Source organism: Salvelinus alpinus, chromosome 29, assembly GCF_045679555.1.
Source record: "Salvelinus alpinus chromosome 29, SLU_Salpinus.1, whole genome shotgun sequence".
Taxonomy (NCBI): Eukaryota; Metazoa; Chordata; class Actinopteri; order Salmoniformes; family Salmonidae; genus Salvelinus; species Salvelinus alpinus.
Genome location: NC_092114.1, coordinates 41465209 through 41489006, shown reverse-complemented (window position 1 = coordinate 41489006; position 23798 = coordinate 41465209). Strand labels below are relative to the sequence as shown.

The window sequence follows — 23798 nt, the reverse complement described above, 5'->3', positions numbered from 1 at the left end:
AAATGAGCATGCGCGAGGAGGTGCTATACATTAACTCTGCGCTTGCGCAAAGTGAATTACAGCAGTAGCAAAAGAGCACCACCCATGGGCACTTATGGTTAGTACACTACTCATACCTTTTACTGTAAATGTGACTCATACATACAATAGGCTACTACATCATAGTACAGTACTTACGTAGTAGCTGTATTTTAATTGTATGTCATTAGACTATAAATGATCATGTCATCCCCTATCTCCAGATAATCTTGCTACATTTCCCTTTATATAATAACCATCATGTCGAAGTACACTTGGAGTCACGCGATAATATGGTGTGTGGTCCTCCCACTACGACTCCGGAAACCATACAGTTTATTGGGCTACAGATTAAATAAATTATGATGAATTTCACAGGATGGTGAAAGTGAACGGTGGTGAGCTTGATGCTGCTTTCCAATAGATATATAGGGTCTTATTCTGGTGACATGATGATCAATGCTTGCCTGCCTTTTGACAAATACAAATATTATCGCTTTTAACCATAAAAATCTCATCATGACCAGAATAGGCACATTTACTAATTAACAGAACAGTTTTTGTGACAAATGCAATGGAAACATACTGAATTTTAGATGTTTATTCGGTACATGAAAACTTAAGCGAAATAGTACATGTTGTGTGCACTACATCATCAGGTACTAACTTTTATCTGCAACAAGACAATTTGGTGGAAACACACCACTGGTGGGAAAATTCGCATATTTTCTTTATTCGGATTATAGAATATTCGCATAAACTGGTTTTCCTTGATTTTGTAGTGGAGTGGGTGGACATGTCTGGTCAATTGTGGCACATAGATTTACCAATCAAAGGCTTTCCCTCTGTCATTGCCATACTCACCATCCAACGATTGGGCGATGGTGGACATCAATTTTGAGTATCATCCAATAGAAAGTACAACGACAATGACTGACAGATGTAAGGATAGACTTTCGTTGCCAGCGCGCGAAAAATAAAAAAGTATTAGTTCAGAACAAGAACAAGCGGGAGGGAGAGAAAGGTAGCTAGCTAGCTGCGGATCAATTACACCATTTAATAACATTAGCCATACAACATTTTACACCGATATTCGTGCCTTATGGTTGGAAATAATTGAAAACGGTACGGAAGTTTTGGTTTCCCGATTTTAATGAAGCTTCACTGCGAATACACATTAAAAAGGCGGATAAAGTCAAGATGAGTCTGGTGGTCCATAAACAACAGGTAAGAATTTATATTTTCTAATTGACAAGCAGCTAAGTTAACTACTTTCGCTAACTGCATACCAATACATTGCTTAATTAGTTAAACGTTTAGTTAGCTACGTTAATTTATTTGGGGGATTGAGTACGCTATAACCCATGACAGTTAGCTCGCTAACGTTAGCTAGCTACCTGGATTGTTGCTGATTGAGTTGGATTACCTAGCTAACGTTACTGTTAACTAACTGGCGAACAACCATCGTCCGGCTTTGGCTAGTTAAGTTTGTGTACGTTTTGAAAGATTTGTTTGAGACATTTTCACAGGGTAACACTGTCACTGACTGTGTGAGTAATGAACAGGCCGGTGTTAACTGTTGATTCTTCTAGACAGTTTCCTAGGCTAGGTGTAACATTAACCAACGGAATGTCCTGCTGGCAAACGTAACCGTATGCTCTTTGTGGCAGCTGAGAGAGAAGGCGCCGCAAGCACAACAGCCATTTCAGCGACCCAACATTGAACAGACAGGCGTCACATATATGCACGTTCATTTACCTAAATTTGCAATCGTGTTTTTTTCCTTCATATTTCAATTGTCAAAGTTCTAAATCAGTCAAACGTATGTCTTGTCAATGGGCATGAAGAAGACAGACAATGGTTTTGAAGGAAAAAGACTGGCGGGGTTCCCTCTAACAACATCAACATGAGGTGAATTTGTCATTGTTTTCCCCCCCTATCCAGGCAGTGGAGCTCCCTGCTGAGGTCTCAGTAGCTGGTGATTCAGACAGTGGGATGGGCTCACCAGTGGAGGAGATGCAGATGGCTTCCGAGATGATTAGCAATACTGTCGACCTGCAAGGTACAGTGACACAACAAAGAAGATTGATCAGTACCTAAACTGATCAGAGCCCCCTGTTAATGTAAATAGACAGCTCTGGGCCATTTGCTCTGTGATGAGAAACAATTAATCGTCTTTGACTTTAGACTATCAATGCAAACTGCAGTACTTGACAATTCAACCACCAATGCAAACTAACTTACTTTAATAGGAAATAGTTTGCATTGTGACGCAAACGGAATACCACCGATACCGCATTAGTCATTAAGATGGCATGTAATATTTTTCCCAGATTCGGATGATGACATCACAGTAAACAGGCGGTCCCGTTGTCGTAAGGCCTTGAGAGACAGTGACTGCGAGGAGGAGGTGCATGAGATGGCAGAGGCTCTGGTCCTATCAGCGTCCAGTGGAGATGAGATGGAGACTGCTGAGGAAGAGGTCAAAAAGGCTAAATTAGAGAGCAAGACAATATCCCTGATAGCCTCTATCGACAGTGATGAGAGCGCGCCAGAGGATGAGGAAGAGTTAGTAAGAAAGGCTGTGAAACCGAAGAAGGAAAGGGAGAAGAGCCAGCGACAACAAGAAAAGAACAGCAAGGCTCTGGAGCGGGGGAAGAAGAGAGGGAGACCTGAGGAGGTAAGAGAGGTTGAGGGACAGAAGAATAAGTGACCGTGTAAAATGAAGAGTTTTGAGACAAATTAAAGACTTGTTTTCCCCATCATTCTCTGTTTTGTAGGAGACCCCTTTGCCCCGTACTCTGAATGACAGCGGTTGTCTCCTTGGTAACAATGACCTGTATGATGCTGGTCTGGATGATGATGAAGAGGAAGAGTCTCTGGATGCCATCAGAGCAGCAGTAAAGCAGAAAGCCAAGAAGCACAAAGTAAGAGCAACATTTAAGTCATCTCAGTATCTGTAGGTGTGAGGTCACTAAAAAGCAAACATATGCCCAAAAGAAATCCCCTAGAATAGTGGTTTGAGCGTTCATTTGAGTTTATGACTAGTCTTACTTAGCTTTCTCTGTATATTAAGTCAGTGGTTTGTGTGCTATGCAGGTAGACGATGCACTGTATTCTGTGTGTCAGAACTATGCTCTGTAACTTTCCCTAAGGAGCCTTTATTTGACGATGAGGAGGGAGATGACGAGGCTGGACCGAAACAGCGTCCCCAGGAAAGGAAGGCAGCTCGAGCCAGCAAAGAGGCCATGAAGCAGCTGCACAGCGAGACCCAGAGGCTTGTCCGTGGTCAGTTTGTATTCACGTTCATTTTACAATGGTGTGTCTGTCTGTATGTAGTGTATTGCCCGTGTTCCACAATACTTTGTCTCTACATGACTTGCTACACACTTGTCCTTTGTGGATTCTATTGTCCGACCCAGTGTCTCTTGTAACGTGTTCTTAATTCCTTTGCAGAATCCACATGCGGGCTGCCCTATCACATGCCTGAGCCCAAGAGCATCGACCAGTTCTTCAAGAGGAGAGCCCGACCTGAAGGTTCTGCTATGGCACTACTCAAGTGAGTAGACATTTTTCATCCTGGATTTATTTTTACTTCTAACAGTTTTTCGCTACAATTTCTGAACTATGCTCATCTGGTTTTGTCCGACGCATTTAAAGTGGCAATCTGCGATTACATTAATTATAGATATATACATACATACTAGAGGTCTACCGATAATGATTTTTCAACGCCGATACCGATTATTGGAGGACCAAAAAAAGCCGATACCGATTAATCGGACAGTTTAAATAAAAAAATAAAAATTGTAAATCACTTTTTTTATATATATATAACTCAAATGTATATATTCAAATTACAACAATACTGAATGAACACTTATTTTAACTTAATAGTCAGCCTGCCACGCAGTCTCCTCGTGGAGTGCAATGTAATCGGCCCTGATCGGTGTCCAAAGAATGCCGATTACCGATTGTTATGAAAACTTGAAATCCGCTCTAATTAATCGGCCATTCCAATTAATCGGTTGACCTCTAATACATACAGACAGACAGTACCAGTCAAAGGTTTGAATGCCTAATTCCAGGGTTTTTCTTTATTTTTGCTATTTTCTACGTTGTAGAATAATAGTGAAGAAATCAAAACTATGAAATAACATATGGAATCATTTAGTAATGCAAAATATGTTAAACAAAAAAATATATTTAGTTCTTCCAAGTAGCCATCCTTTGCCTTGATGACAGCTTTGCAAACTCTTGGCATACTCTAAATCCTCCTTTTCCTATAGTCCACAATCAGCTCCTTTGTCTTGCTCACATTGAGAGAGCGAGGTTGTTTTCCTGGCACCACACTGCCAGGTCTCTGACCTCCCTATCGGCTGTCTCATCTTTGTCGGTGATCAGACCAACCACTGTTGTGTCGTCAGCAAACTTAATGATGGTGTTGGAGTCGTGCTTGGCCGCGTGTTTGTGGGTGAACAGGGAGTACAGGCGTGGATTAAGCACGCACCCCTGAGGTGCCCCAGTGTTCAGGATCAACATAGCAGATGTGTTGCCTACCCTTACCACCTGGGGGCTGCCCGTCAGGAAGTCCAGGATCCAGTTGCAGAGGGAGGTGTTTAGTCCCATGGTCCTTAGCTTAGTGATGAGCTTTGTGGGCACTGTTGTTGAACGCTGAGCTGCTGTCAATGAACAGCATTCTCACATAGGTATTCCTTTTGTCCAGGTGGGAAATGGCAGTGTGGATTGAGATTGCATCAACACCATCATCTGTTGGGGCGGTATGCAAATTGGAGTGGGTATAGGGTTTCTGGGATGATGGTGTTGATGTGAGACACGACCAGCCTTTCAAAGCACTTCATAGCTACTGACGTGAGTGCTACTTGGTGGTAGTCATTTAGGCAGGTTGCCTTCGCTATCTTGGGCACATCGACTGATGGTCTGCTTGAAATATGTTGGTATTACAGACTTAATCAGGGACATGTTGAAAATGTCAGTGAAGACACTTGCCAGTTGGTCTACGCATCCTTTGAGTACACGTCCTGGTAATGTCTGGCCCTGCGGCTTTGTGAATGTTTACCTGTTTAAAGGTCTTGCTCATATCGGCTACGGAGAGCGTGATCACACAGTCATCCAGAACAGCTGGTGCTCTCATGCATGCTTCAGTGTTGCTTGCCTCAAAGCGCACGTAAAAGGCATTTAGGTCATCTGGTAGGCTCGTGTCACTGGACAGCTTGCGGCTGGGTTTCCCTTTGTAGTCCGTAATAGTTTAAGCCCTGCCACATCCAGCGAGCGTCTCAGCCGGTGGAGTAGGATTCGATCTTAGTCCAGTATTGATGCTTTGCCTGTTTGATGGTTCGTCAGAGGGCATAGCGGGATTTCTTATAAGCTTCCGGGTTAGAGTCTCGCTCCTTGAAAGCGGCAGCTCTAGCCTTTAGCTCGTTTCGGATGTTGGCTGTTGTCCATGGTTTCTGGTTGGGAAATGTATGTACGTTCACTGTGGGGAGGTAATATACTCCTCAATGCAATTGGATGAATCCGGGAACATACTCCAGTCTGTGCTAGCAAAACAGTCCTGTAGAGTAGCGTCTGCGTCGTCTGACCACTTCTGTATTGAGGGAGTCACTGGTACTTCCTGCTTTAGTTTTTGCTTGTAAGCAGGAATCAGGAGGATAGAATTATGGTCAGTTTCTCAGGTTTTTGCCTGCCATATGAGTTATGTTATACTCAGACATCATTCAAACAGTTTTAGAAACTTCAGAGAGTTTTCTATCCAATACTAATAATAATATGCATACATTAGCAACTGGGACTGAGCAGGCAGTTTACTCTGGGCACCTTTTCATCCAAGCTACTCAATACTGCCCCTGCAGCCATAAGAAGTTAAGGGTATAAACCTTTTTATTTTTTCCCCCCCTTAAAGGTCTGCCAAGTATCAGGACTTGATAAAGGAGGCAACCCCAGCACCACCTCCCCCCGACCCACCCAAGGAGCCCCAACAGCCCCCAGACTCCCTGGACCCACACTCGACCCAGGCTCTTCCCCAGCTACCGGCCACCACCTCCACACAAAAGGCGAACCAGAGCAGGGCAGGTGAGACCTCTCCAACCCCGTATTCCGACGACGATGAATCCCCACTACCTGAACTGGCAGCCATTATGCAGGGGGCCAATATTTTTGGTTTGGATAGTGCTGAAATGACACCACCAGAATTTATGGAGGCTGAACCACTAGAGCAGAACCATGCAGAGGCCTCCGACTCCCAAGCCCAGGAGATGGAGGCGAAAGCAGGGGATGTGGATGTAACTCAGCCCCTACCTGCTCCGGCCAGTGTGGAGCCCGTAGCACCACCAGTCCCCAAACCCAAGAAGGACAGGCTTGCCAGACTGAGGCAGTTGGGGGTAGAGCCCCCGCCGGTCTCCAAACTGTGTGCTGACGATGGGTCCTTCGATCTGGAGCACCCTCAGGTTAACCCAGGTGAGAGCACAACAACAAAAATATTCACCTCTGTAATGTCAACTCTCTAGCACAATATTTCCCGTATGGTGGGTTGGGGTTTAAAGCCTTGTGTTTAGATGCATGCTGTTGTCAATTGTATGTGCTGGACAAAAGGTTTTTGGTGGGACAACTCAAGCCACTGCTCTAGCACACTGTATTGTTGCAAAATGGGTGAGCTTGAATGAATTGAGGTGAGAAGTAACCCAGTCAAGTTGGTTATGTATCTGAAGTTACACTGTTTGTTTCCCCCTTAGGCGTGGAGGCGCTGAAGGAGCGGTACCTACGTCACGTCCAGCCCGTGGCCCGGCCCAGAGGGGAACGCACTGTGCAGCTCAGCGTCATCCGTAAAGACAGCGGCGAGGAGCTGCACCAAGACTTTGTAACCACCACCATCAAGGAAGGGGAGGAGGAGACTGCACACACCGCGCCTGGTATGGACATGGTACCGTTCATCACACCATCTCACACACACACAGTCTATCTAAACCTCCACACACACTCTAAAGAGGTAACTGCACTGCATCCCATATGATTCATAGTAAGCCAGGTTCCTGAAATATTTCCAACCGTCTTCGCTTCTCTGTCCTCTAGCTACATGAGTCTTTCCTAACCAGTCCTGTGTTCCCTCTGTCCTCAGGTGAGAAGCTGACCAACCTGAAGACCCGTCTGCAGCAAGCCATGGCCGTAAAGAGACAGGAGGATAGAGAACGGAAGGCCGCCCTCTATCGCCTAGACAACGAGGACTGTGGCGAGGAAGAGGAGGAAGAGGAAATGACGGATTCCGAGGTGGAAGAGGTAAGAGTGGATCGTCTGCGTTGACATTCTACAGTCAGTGTGCTTTCCGTAGACTTTTCATGGTGGTGCTCGAAGATGGGAACCGAAACATTCAAGACCAAAACCTTTAAATGTTTCGCTTAACTAGGGTTAATGGACCAGGAGAGGGGATTCATGTCCAATGAATTGTAAAGGAAACATGAAGTAGGTGTGGTTCAGAGTTTGTCAAAACCTCTTTTTGTCACTCCATAGGGTGTAGATGAGCTACTAGGGGGTGGCGAGGAAGAGGATCAGGATGAAGATGAGGGCAGTGTGGCCACGAGGAGTGTAAGGAGCCGCTCGCCGTCAAGGTTAAAGGGTCCCTCTCCCCCACCAGATCTGCTCAACACAGACGGAACCCTCATGCTGTTTGCCAACAGCTCCTGCTCGCGCACCGGGTATGTGTGTGCTGCTGATATTAGTGAGTCTGAACCATGTACATGGGCTGACAGTACGCGGCCTTCAGATTGCAGGCCTGCATAAGACAAAGGCAAAGTAGCTAGCGACGTACTGCTCTGTTTCAGCGGTCGTGGGGAGCCTTGCTGTGCAAGGTACCAGATATCGGAATCCTTCTCAAACGTGATTGGTGGATTCAAATAATGTAAATGTGTGTAAGCCCGTGTTAAATTTGTCAGCTAAAATGTGACACATTCGTCAAACGCCTATTTTTCTGTGGCAATTGACTAGATTTTTCATTTATTTTCACAAAAACGAGATAAAATTATCTCTGACAAATCTGCGTAGTAAATGGACTGGATAAGAGTCTTTAGAGTTTGAGAGCTTTTCAGTGATGAACACAATATTAGCTGCACAGATGCGCAGTTCTGTTCAGCAGTGGGAAGGACGTGCCACACCTGGCACAAACAGCCTACATCAGCTGGTTGGCTGCAAACGATGCGCATGGGCAGACAGGCTCCACCTCCGATTATACACATCGTGCAGGCGACTTTCTTCTAGTTATCTACCCTTTGCCTGGTTAAGAAACACAAGCTGCTTTACGAAATTATTTACAATTTGCAGCGTAGAGTTTAACAGTAAAACAACATTCTAGCTATGCTTTTCTCTCCAAGGAGTGTCTGGGTTCATACTGTCCTGGAATTTTAAAATGGTATTTTCCAGGCCTGGGGGGGAAAAAATAGAAAAAGATACAATCCAAAACGTTTTAGAAAAGTCATGGAAATGTAATTACATTTCTGTTAATGTAATTTATTAAGGCACAGTTTTTAAAATAATTTATCAATAAAATAAAAATCAATGTATCATCCCTGATCGGACTGCCTCTTGAGCACACAGGTGTCTAACTCTACGGAGGGCTCAATGTCTGCGGGTTTTCGCTCCTCCCTTGTACTTGGTTGATGAAGTGGAACTCCCCTCACCTGGTAGTCTAGGACTCAATTGAAAGGAAAAACCTGGAGACACTTAGGCCCTCCATGGAATGAGTTTGACACCCCTGCTTTAGGGGCTGTCTGCATCACCTGCATGTGTGCGAGACGAGTGTGTCGTTCAAGGCGAGCGAGAGGGTCTGAGGCCTAGCCTATAATACGATAGAGAACAGGCTAATAACTCGGTAGCAAGTTCAAAATATATATTGTACCCTCTAGTTAACTGTTTAGCTATTATTAGTATGTATTCATGCAAGCATTTGGTGGCACAGAAAGAAAAAGGGATAGCAAACAATTTATTGATTAAATTCCTCTTGGCGCTACACTGACTGGGTAAAGAACTTTATTTTTAGTTAATGTGGACCCAGTGACTCCGACTTGAGCACTGGGACTCGAACTTCAGCCATAGAGACTTGTGACTCGATTCGGACTCAAGGTTTTGTTTCACTCGGCGGAACAATGTGTGGCTGTTAAACGTTAATAAAAATGGCAATGAGGCAACCGAGTGCTGCTCTTTCACTCTCTGCGCCTGATAATTATTACATGGCCAGATAATTATGATATATTCTTATGTTTGTCATATTTCTGCTGTTGGCAGAGAATAGGATGTTATGCAGGAAAATATTTTGGTAGGACAAGGCTATGTATGTTTACGCACATGTAATTCTGATTTTATGTTTACTGTAGGTTAATGAAACAGTACTAGACTAATAACTACACAATCATTATTACAATTACAAATGTGAATAAGACTTATATTGTCGTCAAAATGACTGACTAGACTACATGTAGAAAAAGAGTGCAAAAAATGTACACTGGTGTAAATGTATGTGCTCAATAAGTTAGTATCGGTGTTATCTGTCCCAAGTTGTTGACGTTTTAGTCTCTCACAGAGATAGTGTGAAGAGGACAGAGCCTGGTGGTCAAGACAGTTACACAAAGATGGGTGAGTAGAGACTGAACATCTTTCAAGTGAATTGTCACAACTATACTACTTCAGAAAATACTCTCATCCTTGATGGAATCTGGTGTCTTTTTTTCCAGTGTAGGTTCAACAATTTTTTTCAACGACATAGTTCAATTTCATTGAGATTCTATGTGTCCTTCCTGCTACAGAGGAGGAAGATTCTCTGTCCCTGGCCAAGGACAACAGTCATAACAGTAGTTTTGAGCTGCAGGGTTCCATGCTGCCGTCCTACCAACCTGTCAACCGCAGCACCACAGGAGGCAGGGGTCTGTCAGCCAGCACCTTCCGCTCCCCCTCACGCTGCTTCTTCCGACCCAGCTTCCTGGGATCTGCCTCCAAGGTAAGACACTGACAGTTTAGAAGGGTTGATGACATGTATGACTAGGACCCAGTGTTTTCCGTACCACTGTATGACAGTATAAAAGTGTCAGGAGAGAGCCAGTCATAACCAAACAGACCCCAGTATGCGTGTCCCAGTAATGCATGCGTTACGTGACAATTCAAGTAGGGGTGACAGAGCGATTTTGACGGGTTGCGGGACCTCCTGTGCGAGTGCATTATATATTTTTTTTTTTATGAGCATAATAGTATTGTCGTGTCATTTCACTGTAGAATTGTATTAACCTTTTAATGTGGCATGAACACAACCAGGCGTGCTGATGAACCATGTTTTTGTGAATAAAACCATATCGTATAGAGTTCATACGGTCATGAAAATCCTGGAGAAGTCATGGAATTTTGAAATGATGTTTTCCAGGCCTGGAAAAGTTTTGGGAAATTATCAAATCCCAAAAGTTTTGTAGATTTAATTTCTGTTAATGTAGATTATTTAGGCACAGTTTAAATATTTTGTCAATCAAATAAAAATCTACATATCAGCCAGGATCAGCATGACACTTAAGCGCGTCTGTTTGCGGCCGTCACCTGCATGTGTGCAAGACAATTGGGACGTTGCTCAAGGAGAGAGCGACAGTCGGACGTTGCTACAGCAGCAGGTAGGCCTAGCCTATAAAATATGATGGAGGACAGACTAATAACTAGGTAGCCAATTCAAGAACCTCTTGTACCCTCTAGTTAACTGCTTAGCTATTTTTCGCATGTATTAATGTTTGAGTCATGTCCCCATAAACCTTCCACCAACACTTGTGATTAAGGCCATACAAAGTTGATTAGCTTCTTTTCTAACAATTTGCTTTTTTCCTCATTTAAGCAATAATTTAACGAAACTAGCGATTCACTTCGCCATTGTATTAGTTGTGACTCGTCGTGTAGTAATTTGTGAATCACAAACAGTTTATTTTAGGAAACATATTTGATGTCAGCCTGCAAAGCAAACACTTCTGAGGTAACTAAGATAAATATGACTAAACTCGAAAAGGTACATTTCCTGAAGAAAAAAAAAATATGTGTGGGCTTGCTTCAGCAGATTAAAAACATTTCTAGCTTACCAGAGCCATTTGATCTTTGATATATTGAATGAGCAAATTATTTCAAAAGGCATTAAACGTGTTTGGTTGCCATGTTATACATCAAGGGTGGTCTACCATCCTCCAGGAGAGCTAATGTTTGTGCAGGCTTTTATTCCAGTCCCTCTCGCTAACAAACCACGTAAGAAATTGGCTGCTCAACTGGACCTTGATAAACTCTGTTTTGAGCAGGGCTTGATCAAAAGCCTGCACACCCAGTAGCTCTCCAGACTAAGGGTTGACCACATCTGTTTTAAACTCTTGCCTAACAGGTATTCTACTTTGGGTGGGTTAAGTGCCTTGTACAACGACAGGAGTTGGTACATGGGATCAGAAAGCAGCATCCCGGTGTCCATACCACATTACGTATACTTTTATGTACGTATACAAAGTAAGCGCCAATCGTTGTGGTCATGCCGCCAACCGTTGGTCATGAAAATTTGGTTAAAAGGCATGACAAAGTAATTAAATTCCATTTGTCAAAAATGTGTATGAACCCTGTGTATAAAAAAATCACAACAGCTGTGAATGAAACAGGATGTTTCGGTACGTATAAATGCCAACAGATAATTTGTTTGAGATGTTGGGAATTTTTGTGTCTGTAAAATGCGAGAAATGGAGATAGCAACGCCTTTATGCTCAAATATTGATATAATAACCATCATATCGACGTAAACTTGGGAGTCACACGATATGGTGTGTGTGTGTGGTCCTCCCACTTCAACTCAGGAAACCATGCAGTTTAAGCTACAGATTTAATGTTATGATGAACTTGGCAGAGTGGGGATGATGCACTATGAGTTTGATGCTGCTTTCCAATAAATATCGAGGGTCTTATTCTGGTGAAATGATCGATGCTTGACTGCTGTTTTGACAAATCAAAATCATTATCCATAATAGGCTAATCTCATGTAGACAAGCCTACCCGCACTGTATCTGGGAGAGGTTGGCTAGAGCACACGTGCCAAGACCAGAGTTAACACACCTAGCTATTTAACGCAACAGTTTTTTTGACAACTATCAGTCGAGTTGAAAATGCGCTGGAAACACTTTGAACTATAGATTTTTATTCGGTACATGAGAACTTAAAGCTGCAATATGTCACTTTTTGGGGGGGTGACCTGATCAAATTCACATAGAATTGAGTGACAGATCTGTAATTCTCATTGAAAGCAAGTCTAACTGGTAGATCTGTCCTACGTTTCCCATTCTCAAGTTTAGTTTAGTTTTTGTATCTTACTTTTGTACACCAGCTGAAAATACAATATTTTTGGTTATTAAGAAGATATTTATTAAGAAGATATTTCACAGCGATGATTCTCTACACTATACTTGCTTGTTTTGTCACACAAATTGAAATTAGGCAAACTATTTAGAATTTTAGCAACCAGGAAATGGCAGAGCGATTTCTGCATATAGCACCTTCAAGCAAAAAATAAATTGTGTGCGCTACATGACGCACAGGTTTTTATCTGCACCAAGTCCCTTTGGTGGAAACACCGCTGGTGAGAATGTTAGCATATTTTCTTTATATTATACAAATTGTAGAATATTTGCATGAGAATCTAACGCCAATTGGAATCAAACCTATCTACTGCCAAACAAACCACTTCAAAAAGTAGCCTACCTGCGCACGGTTGATCCACTCTACAATGATTCCAGCATCTAAAACGGTGCCCGGGCCACCATTTGAAGGCGAAGGCTATTAAAACTCCCAACTGTAATGTAGGGCTGGGCGGTATACCATATTTTACGATATACTGGTATTGACGCATGGACTGGTTTGGGTTTTTACTTTACCTTCTATAACGGTATTTGAATGTTTGGTTTGTTGAATGTGATATGCTGTGTGTAATGTCAATTTTTATAGTTTACTTTGCTACTTGAGTCATCACTCTCTCTCTCTCTCTCCATGCTGCTTTCCACACAGACCTAGCCCTGCCCCGCCACTCAAGGAGCTCATTTGTTGGTCTTCGACCACGAGACACTTGCGTTCAGTCTGCATGGTCAATGCAGCACGTCACAACAATGTTGATGACAATGATGCTGTTTTCAGTTTGCTGCTTAATATAAATCCACTAGCGTTCTATAATTACATTATTAGTTTGTTTCTTACATCTGCAAATGGCTAGTTTGTCTTTTCTTAGTAAGTTGGGCGCAAAACGTGTTAGCCGCTAATGCTAATTGTTAGTTAGTTGGCTGAGTCAGAGCAAACATAAATAGCTATACAGCTTGATAATACCAGTGACGGTGTAGACCTAAATCAGCATGTTTGTGCAACTGTCTTTTTAAATCATAGAGGAATACACGGCGCATGAATGTTAGCTACTAAGAGAACATTCAATGTAGCCAAAGATAATAGGATCCCTTTGGAATCACTTATCAACACTGGGTGGGAACCAATCACAACAACCCTTCCCTGGCATTTTCATTCGTTGTCATGTCAAACACTGTATTCAAAGTGGACGTGTAGGGACCGGAGCAAAAATGCAATATCCTAACTCTAAAACAGCAGATGTTTTATTTGCCCCCCCTGCAAAATGTCCAACTGACATCATTAGTTTATAGGAAGTGAAAACTATCCATCATGAATCTAAGATTTCAGTTTGTCTTCGATGCATATATTATGTGGTTGAAATAGCCTATTGTCAGCTGACAGACTGTACGTTTGCACAGTCCCTAACGTGCATACGCATTCTCAAGATGCTGAAATAAATAAGTCAGATTTTTCCACTCCTATTCCCAGAGACAAAATTAACATGTGGTGTATCATTTTACAGCAAGAAATGCAATTATTAGGCTACCTGTGAGTTATAGGCCAACAGTCATTGTCTGTATTTCAGTTACTACATTAAGCTAAAACTTCTGTGTCAAAACATAGATTTTTGGTTTAGACTTCCGCAAGTCTCTGAATTCAAGTTGCACAGACATGCTTATCTCCAGTTAGAGTTGAACCCTTGATGAAGAGGAAGAAAGGATGACTCCTTTGCAGAGATTCATCCCCAGCGTCTCATCCGTCTCTCTCTCCATCCCACAGAGTTCAGGCAAACTCTCCGAACCCTCCCTCTCGCTGCCCGTGGAGGACTCCCAGGACCTGTACACTCCCCACTCCCCCGGCGAGTCTTCTGGACCCCTGGGGGCCCCGTCCCAGGGATGCTTCTCTGTGGAGGAGGACTCCCAGCTCCTGGATGCCGACGGCTTCCTCAATGTGGGGCCCCGCACCGGCCCCCCGCGCTCCCACAAGAGACAGCTCCTACTCGACAGCCTGGATGAGAACGCTATGGACGCTAACATGGGGGAGCTGTTAGGAATGTGCTCTGGGGGGTTCGGGACGGCCAGAGAGGGCAGCGTGGGGGGGCTTGGGGCCTCGCAGGAATTGTTAGGGCTATGTTCGGGAGTGTTCCCTACCACACAGAAGGGGGGAGCGAAGGAGAGGAAGCGAGAGGGAGGGCTAGGGGCAACACAAGAGGATGAGCTGCTGGGGCTCTGTTCGGGAGTGTTCCCTACCACACAGGCAGAAAGGGAGAAGGAAGGAGCGGAAGGGAGGAAGAGGGAGGAGGAGAAGATGGAGTTGGAAATGGACCGAGACAATGACATGGATCAGCTGCTCGGCCTCTGCTCTGGGAAGTTTACTACTCAAGGTAAGCGTGTGTGTCTGGGTGATTGGGTACATAAGGGGGTAGTATACAGGTGTGATGTTTTGGTTCCATTTCTTAATCTTTCTCTCCATATAGGTGTCTCCCCCTTGCGATCCAACTCGAGCGCCACCCCACACTCTTCAACCGCTGAAGACAGGTAAAAAGCGCAAGTCTAACATCTGATAAATAATTTCCCCTCTGCGTGTCAGTTTATTCAATTCAGTAACTGAGTACCATCTTACACTTCTACTAACCACTATGATATTCTCAGTCTGTAGATTCAAATATTGATCCCTGTAAAGGCTAAATGCAATTTATGTGGTGTTTCAGTAGTAAGAAGCGGGTGGAGGAGGACGAAGAGGATTGCGAGTTTCGACTTCTGTCAGACGTGGAGAGCCAGAGTGAGCAAGTAAGACACTTGAAGGTGTGCATTCACTTGCGTCAACGACATATAGCCCGAACAGGTGAACTAACTCCTCCTTCCTTTCCTTCCAGGAGGACGATGAGGGGGATGGAGGAGAGGATGGAGAGAACGAGGTAGAAGAGGAGGAGAGGGAGGCTGTGTTTGCACCCCGTCAAGGAAAGAAGAAAATGTAAGTAGAGGCAGAACTGTTCCTGAATCATGAACTTACCAACACAGCTGTTGGGTTTCTTTGATGATAGAGCCTATTAAAGGATGTGAGCTCAGTCAACAAAGGCAGCATTGCCCAGAGAAGGCATTAAAGCCCACGCTGCATACAACAGTCATTTAGGACTGTTTGCTTTGGTGATGAGGGTACGGCATTGATTCTCTTTTAAACGGAGAAGGCAGTAAACGCCAAGCTGCATACACCATCTGTCATTTTGTCTCTACATTCACCTATACCTTAGTCCATTCACCTATACCTTAGTCAGTCGGGGTCGACGAATAGCATTGGGGTCACCCCATTTTTTAGAGTAGAGAACACTTAATTTTTTTAAACAGAAATTAAGACTACAGATGGGGCAATATACAAACTGACAAATTACATTTTATTGGTTAAATGTATTGGTTTCTTTTCATTTTCGTAAGAAATTGAAATGTAATTGTGTTTTTTTTTATGTAAAAGTCGAAATTCACAGATAAAAAAAATAAAACAAGTTTACTATTCGATTCGGGGTGGGTGTTGCGAGAAATTCTGCCCACTGAAAAAGTTTCAGTACTCTACTGTCTTAGTCTGTCTATAGTTTTTAGGTCTTTGAGTAGGTGTCCATACCTTATCAGGGATGCACGCTCGTCACTATTAACCATTTTGAATTCAAAATGGGGCATCCACGTGAATCGTGTAGATCCCAAGGGAAAAGAGTTTGGGGTCGGGACGTATGTTTCTAATATGGAAATGATTGACTGATCCCAGAATGCATCCCTCGGCGTCCTACAATGAGAATATTAGAGTTCCGAGCGTGGTGTCATATCAGAATGACTGCTCCGTCCAATATCACGTGAGAACTGTTATCAGCCAGCCCGCATCCCCTAACCAGCCATTAGCTTTAGGCATACTTTTAGCCTACTGTCCGTCCACTCTCCATCAGTTTAAAATGTCATTTCCAGGAGGATAGTTTAAGCCGACTTTGGATTCATGGTCGGTTGTGTGTGTGTGTGTCCCTCTCCAGGCGCATGGCAGAGTTTGTAGACTCTGAGGCTGAGCTCTCGGGTAGTGACGTGGGCAGTGAGGATGAGGATGACGGTGAGAATGAATATGAGGAAGAGGAGCTGCTGGACGAACTGCCTTCTGATGAAGAGCTGCAGGACCAGGTCAACAAGATCCACATGTAAGTGCTGACAGAACATTCTAAATACCTCAACAAAACAATCAGTAACTTCTATAGTCACTACTATTACTTCTATTTGGTTAAGAAAAGCAATGCACAATGTGCGTTACCTTTTATAGGTAGTGTTTAGTAGTAAAGGGGTTTCATTTATTTTATTTTGGGGGGGGAGTAATCCAATCATAGGATATCTGTGTGAAATGTTTACCCTAAAGCTTGCTTGAATCCGCTCGTCTACAGGAAACAGGTCCTTGACGACGACAAGCGGCGACTGCGGCTGTACCAGGAGCGTTACCTCGCCGACGGGGACCTGCACTCAGACGGCCCGGGCCGAGCTCGCCGCTTCCGCTGGAAGAACATCGGTGAGTGAGTGTGTGCCAATAGCTGTTCTTCTAAGACTGATTAGAATACTTTTCTATTCCACAAGCTTTAATCAACGGTCGGGTTATAGCCCAGTGCAGACTTTGTCAACAAAGTCAGTTGGATGCGGTTCATCATCATTATTACAAGCGATAGGTTCAGTACTCTCAACTGCATTCTGTCAGAAATTAATCAAATGTATTTTTAAAGCAAATTTTACATCAGTTGATGTCACAAAATGCTGTACAGAAATCTAGCCTAAAACGGCAAGCAATGCAGAGGAGAAAGTAGGCTGGATCTCTTTGAAGTCTTGTAGATCGATGCATTGCACTGCTATTTTAAAAAACATTTTATAAAGCCCTCCTGCATGAACTTCCTCAGTACCTTACTTAAACGGGGCTCATCTGGAAACGAGACCTTGGTAACAACATTGACTCTGTCAAAATAAAGGTTAAGTACTTTTTTTTGAGATTGTGTGTGTGGTGCTTTTCTTCCGTAGACGATGGCTTTGACATGGAGGGCATGGGGGGGGAGGAAGAGGAGGAGGAGGAAGAGCTGGACCAGGCAGAGTTGCAGAGGAGGAAAGAGAGGCTGGAAAGGGAGCAGTGGCTACGAGAACAGGTATGTATAGCATATGGGAGTGTATCGAACACTTGGTGTGTGTCATTCTATTCTGTCAGGGGAAACGGGCGTATTCACTAGGAACCAAACGAGGAGGAACCTAGCTGAATTTGTCCAATAAACTGTCATATTCGTTGCAAAACTTTTTCAGTTTGCTAAGGTTTGTACTGACCCCTGGTCTGTCTTCTATGTAGTTTGTGTGGTGTATCATATGTGTCCAACTCCCCTCTTTCCTTCTAGTCCGACGCTAAGGCCAAGAAAGAGGAGGACGAGGAAGAGGGGGACCAAATTGGAGAGGAGGACAGCCAGTTCATGAAGCTCGCCAAGAAACTGACTGCCAAGAAACTACAGAAGAAAGGTGAGCTGATATGGAATGAGAGAATGATGGCAAATTTCTCCATTTTGAAGTACTCCTCTTTTTAACATTTCTTCATCACAATCTCTCCATCTCTTGTTTTCCAGAGCTTCCTCTTGCACCCCAGGTGGAGGAAACCCCAGTTCAGAACCCCTTCCAGAGACCCTCTCAACACACCATGGTCACTACCTTCCTCATACTAGTAATCACCCTCTCTAGTGTGACACTTGTGATTTTCACTGTTGTGTAATCTGCTCCTCCTAAGAATCTTTACTAGATGACTCTGACCGTTTGACCTCTATTCAACCTTTGACCCCGACCTTAGGTGAAGAGGGGCTCGTTGCTCAGCCAGCCCCGCTCCGTGCTGCAGAAGCTGGCCTGCATCTCTGAGGGGAACCCTCTAGCCCCCCGCAACACCCGAGGGTTCGTCTTCCAAAGCCTGTCGCCAGAGAAAGAAGCCTCTGCTGCGGAGGCCCCTAGAAAACAGGCAGGTCCAACCATAGAGATACAACATAATGGTGTTTTATATGTAATCCTGTGGGCCCAACACGCATAGGAGGATGAGGGTGCTTGTTGGTCAGTGTTGTAAACAAATTATAATTTATCTTTAGAAAGCCTCCCTATCCATTCCCATCCATTCCACATTTTTAAGAACACATGGTTTCTTCTGTAGAACTTGTGCCAGTTTAGTCATTGCTGTGCTAGTTTTGCTAGTTGTCATGTTGGAGCCTGTAGTGTAGTACTGATATTAGACCATAGGGTGGCGACAAAGGCCATAGCTGTCAATGTTTCACCGCTTGCTCTTATCCATACATTTCCAAAATGTTTGCATGTACTTCAACTCAACTTTTAGCTGAATGTGTACAACGTTACATAATCCAACCTAGATCTGTATGGAATATGTATTTCTATATGATTGTATACAGTGAGTGTCCATGAGACTGACCAGGTGAATCCAGGTGAAGGCTATGATCCCTTATTTGTTAAATCTACTTCAGTCAGTGAGAAGCGTTGGAGTCAACATAGGCCAGCATCCCTGTGGAACACTTTCAACACCTTGTAGAGTCCATGCCCTGATGAATTGAGGCTGTTCTGAGGGCAATAGGGAGTGAAACTTAATATTAGGAATTGTGTTCCCAATGTTTTGGACATTTCTATGTATGTCATCTCTGAACCGATCAGGGAAGCAGCGTGAAACATGAAATTCCAATTTGTCTCAGGACATTGTCTTTTTTTTTTCAATTGGCTCTAATTTTTATTAGTCATAATGACATTTAATGATAATTACAGTAAAATGTGACAGATCCTGCTAACCGTGTTAAGACTCTGTTGGGGAGTTCTGTTTTAAACTGAGGCCTAATTGATCTTTAAATAGCTGTAGTACTTCTGAGCCGTATGGTAGATCTACAGACCTCAACAAACACAGCTGGGCGTGTAGAATTGTAATGGGACTCCATGCCGAGAACAAAATAATTACATTCTAGTAAGAAATTAAGAGTCCCTAAAAGGAAATGTAATCGTAATGGGACATTTGCTGCTAACGTGGTGGAGAGTTTGTTGACAAGCTTGGTGTATCTCTGCCCGGTTCTGGTCTATTATTTTAGCAACAGGAGTCATTTCTCATATTTCACTCTGAATGTCTTTATTTTGCAGATGAAGAAGCGGGGACAAATAGAGGTTTTGGCCCTGGCTGCTAAGCGGCCGTGTCGGGAAACGGCCACACCAGCAGCGAAAGGACCCCAAAGAAGTATCTTCAGTTACCTGGAGAACTGAGGTGCCCAACATTGAGCCTGTTGTGCCAATCACACTCACAACATCCGGAGTGTGTGCTACCACAACATCCTCACTTTCTCCCAGGGCCACATTGGCTCTTTTGGACAGCACTTGACTTCATTTGTGTCCCGAATTATTATTATTATTATTATTATTATTTTAATATCATGTAAATAGAATGGGTTAGACGTTTTATTTTTTTTGGGGGGGGGGTCATTCAATTTATTTTAAGTTTGTAAATTAAATCATATTTTAACACATGCTTTTGTTTTTTTGTTTTTTTCCCCTCTTTTACTCAGACAGGCAGGTTTCTTGTAGGTGAATAGAAGTACAATGCCTTCAGAAAGTATTCACACCCCTTGACTTATTCCACATTTTGTTTTTAGTCTGAAATCAAAATGAAGGGGAGAAAAATCTCACCCATCTACACACAATACCCCATAATGACAAAGTGAAAACCGTGTTTGCTAATTTATTAGGAAATGAAATACAGTTCTCATTTACATACGTTTTCACACCCCTGAGTCAATACATGTTAGAATCACTTTGGCAGCAATTATACTGTAACTGTCTTTCTGGGTATGTTTTTAAGAGCTTTCTACAACTAGATTATACAATATTTTCCTATTATTTTTCAAAATTCTTCAAGCTCTGTCAAATTGGTTGTTGATCATAACTAGGCAACTGTTTTCATGTCTTGCCCAAGATTTTCAAGCAGATTTAAGTCAAAACTGTATATCGGCCCATCGGGAACATTCACGGCCTTCATGGTCAGCAATTCCAGTGTAGATTAGGCCTTTTGTTTTAGGTTATTGTACTACTGAAAGGTGAATTCATCTCCCAGTGTCTGGTGTAAGCAGACTGAACCGGGTTTTGCACTAGGATTTTTCCTGTACTTAGTGCTATTATTCCTGAAAAACACCTCAGTCTTTAACGATTACAAGCATAACCATGACATGATGCAGCCACCACTATGCTTGAAAATATGGACAGTGGTACTTTGTAATGTTTGGGGCAAATCCAAAACACTTTGTTTTAAGGAAATAATGCTTGTTTTGCCCAAATCTTGCTGTATTGCATTGTTGCAATCAGGATGCGTGTTTTGTATTTTTTAAATTCCGTACAGGTTTCCTTTTCACTCTGTCATTTAGGTTAATGTTGTGGCTGAACTACAATGTTGATCCATCCTTAGTTTTCTCATCACAGCCATTAATTGTTTTAAAGTCACCATTGGCCTCATGTTGAAATCCGTAAACGTTATCCTTCCTCTCCGACAACTGAGTTAGGAAGGACGCATGTATCTTTATAGTGACTGGGTGTATCGATACACCATCCAAAGTGTAATTAATAACTTCACCATGCTCAAACGGCTATTCAGTGTCTGTTTTTTAAAATGTTTTTATCAATATGTTCCCTTTTTTGCAAGTCATTGGAAAAGCACCCTGGTCTTTGTGGTTGAATCTTTTTTAAATCCACTGGGGTACAGGGATGAGGTCATTCAACAACCATGTTAAACACTGCCTGCACACGGTGAGTCCACGGAGCTTATGTGACTAAAGAATGTTTACTTCTGAATGCGAGGCTTGCCGTGGCCTAGGGGTTGAAGCAGACTGAACCGGGGTTTTTTATTGGCTCAAGACATTTCAGCTTTACATTTATTTTTTTTAACAATTCCTTGCTGACATTGGGGTACAGTGGTGTAAAAGTAAAGATACCTTTTAATACACTGAACAAAAATATAAATGCAATAACTTTGATGATTTGACTGAGTTACAGTTCATATAAGGAAATCAGTCAATTGAAATAAATTCGTCAGGCCCTAATCTATAGATTTTTACATGACTGGGAATACAAATATGCATATGTTGGTCACAGATACCTTTTAAAATATATATATATATTAAAAGGGGTGTGGATCAGAACCATTCAGTGTCTGGTATGCCTGGCTGCGTCACTGACTGGTATGACAATAGCACCGCCCTCGTCGCATGGCACTACAGAGGGATGTGCAGATAGCCCAGTACATCACTGGGCCGAGCTCCCTGCCATCCAGAACCTATATCATGCGAAAAGAAGGCCCAGGAAAATCGTCCAAGACACCCACCCAAGCCATAGACTATTTTCTCTGCTGCCGCACGGGAAGAGGTACCGCTGCATCAAGTGTGACACCAACGGGCTCTTGAACAGCTTCTATCCCCAAGCAACACAACTTATAAATAGCTACACGGACTGAGTTTACCTTCTATCGTTATTGACCTTTTATTTCTTTGCACACTCACAGGTCCCTCCAACACACGCACACAAACACAATCATTTGCTCACTCAAACAAAATGTGCACATTTTGTGCAGGTGTGTAGTCAGTATAAATGTATGTAGTTCTGTCCTTGAGCTGTTCTTGTCTATTGATGTTCTGTATTGTCATTCTGTATTATGTTTCATGTTTTGTGTGAACCCCAGGAAGAGTAGCTGCTGCTTTTGCAACAGCTATTGGTGGTCCTAATACAATCCCAAAATACCACTCGCATGCTGCTACTCTTATATCCTGTTGCCTAGTCACATTTCCCCTACACATGTATCTCTGCACATGTAAATATGGTATTGGACCTGACTTTATAAATATTTCCTGTATATAGTATGCTTACTTTACTGTGTATTTCTTATTCTTATTTCTCGTGTGCTTTTTTTCTGGTATTACATTGTTATTGATATTTGTGTTCTTGGGTTTGCAATTTTGCATTTTACTGTACTTGTGCATGTGACATTAAAACTTGAAACTTGATCCACATCTGCCTCATGCAGCGTGACATCTCCTTCGCATAGAGTTGTTCAATCAGGCTGCTGATTGTGGCCTGTGGAATTTTGTCCCATTCTTCAATGGCCGTGCGAAGTTCCTGGATATTGGTGGGAACTGGAACACGCTGTGGTACGCCAGAGCACCCCAAACCGGCTCAATGGGTGACGTCTGGTGACTATGCAGGCTATGGAAGAACTGGGACATTTTCAGCTTCCAGGAATTGTTTACAGATCCTTGTGGCATGGGGCTGTGCGTTATCATGCTGAATCATGAGGTGATGGCGGCAGATGAATAGCACGCCAACGGGCCTCAGGATCTCGTCACGGGTTCTATGCGCATTCAAATAGCCATCAATAAAATGCTATTGTGTTCGTTGTCCGTAGCTTATGCCTGCCCATACCATAACCCCACTGTCACCATTGGGCACTCTGTTCACAACTATGACATCATGCAACCGCTCGTCCATACACTATCTGCCATCTGCCCGGTACAGTTGAAACCGGGATTCATCCGTGAAGAGCACACTTCTCCAGCATGCCAGTAGCCATCAAAGGTGAGCATTTGCTCACTGAAGTTGGTTACGACGCCAAACTGCAGTCATGTCACAACCCTGGTAAGGACGATGAGTACTAAGATGAGCTTCCCTGAGATGATTTCTGACAGTTTGTGCAGAAATTCTTCGGTTGTGCAAACGCACATTTCATCAGCTGTCCGGGTGGCTGGTTGGACGTATTACATTATAACAACGTTGGAGGCGGTTTATGGTAAAGAAAAACAACGTTAAATTCTCTGGCAACAGCTCTGTTGGACAATCCTGCAGTCAGCATGCCAATTGCCCGATCCCTCAAAACTTGAGACATTTGTGGTGTTGTGTAACAAAACTGAACATTTTAGAGTGGCCTTTTATGGTCCCCAGCACCTGTGTAATTATCATGCTATTAAATGTATTTTTATTTTATTTAACCTTTATTTAACCAACGCTCAAACCACTAGGCTACCTGCCGCCCCTAAACTTCTTGATATTCCACACCTGTCAGGTGGATGGATTATCTTGGCAAAGGAGAAATGTTCACTAACACCGAATACAACAGGTGTAGGCCTTACAGTGAAATGCTTACTTACAAGCCCTTAACCAACAATGCCATTTCAAGAAAAAATATTGAAATAAAAATAAGAAATAAAAGTAACAATTGAAGATCAGCAGTAAAATAAAAATAGCGAGGCTATATACAGGGGGTACCGGTACAGAGTCAATGTGCGGGGGCATCGGGTAGATGAGGTAATTGAGGTAATATGTACACGTAGGTAGAGTTATTAATGTGAC

General features: G+C 43.2%; 1 protein-coding gene across 2 annotated transcripts; it reads left to right on the top strand.

Annotated features, from left to right (window-relative positions):
• Nucleotides 1–987: 987 nt before the first annotated feature.
• LOC139558748 (claspin-like) lies at nucleotides 988–22465 on the top strand. 2 transcript variants are annotated; one of them, XM_071374154.1, is made up of 23 exons: nucleotides 988–1245; nucleotides 1963–2080; nucleotides 2352–2698; nucleotides 2799–2945; nucleotides 3174–3306; nucleotides 3475–3577; nucleotides 5942–6495; nucleotides 6771–6947; nucleotides 7154–7311; nucleotides 7543–7727; nucleotides 9605–9657; nucleotides 9828–10018; nucleotides 14182–14785; nucleotides 14879–14939; nucleotides 15116–15191; nucleotides 15278–15375; nucleotides 16415–16573; nucleotides 16811–16932; nucleotides 17430–17551; nucleotides 17792–17909; nucleotides 18014–18087; nucleotides 18232–18393; nucleotides 19560–22465. In XM_071374154.1, exons 1-23 carry the CDS (start codon nucleotides 1219–1221, stop codon nucleotides 19677–19679), a joined length of 3909 nt encoding a protein of 1302 aa, XP_071230255.1. In that variant the 5' UTR covers nucleotides 988–1218; the 3' UTR covers nucleotides 19680–22465. The 2 variants fall into 2 exon arrangements, with proteins under 2 accessions (XP_071230255.1, XP_071230254.1); XM_071374153.1 differs by having other exon boundaries at nucleotides 15113–15191.
• Nucleotides 22466–23798: the final 1333 nt, after the last annotated feature.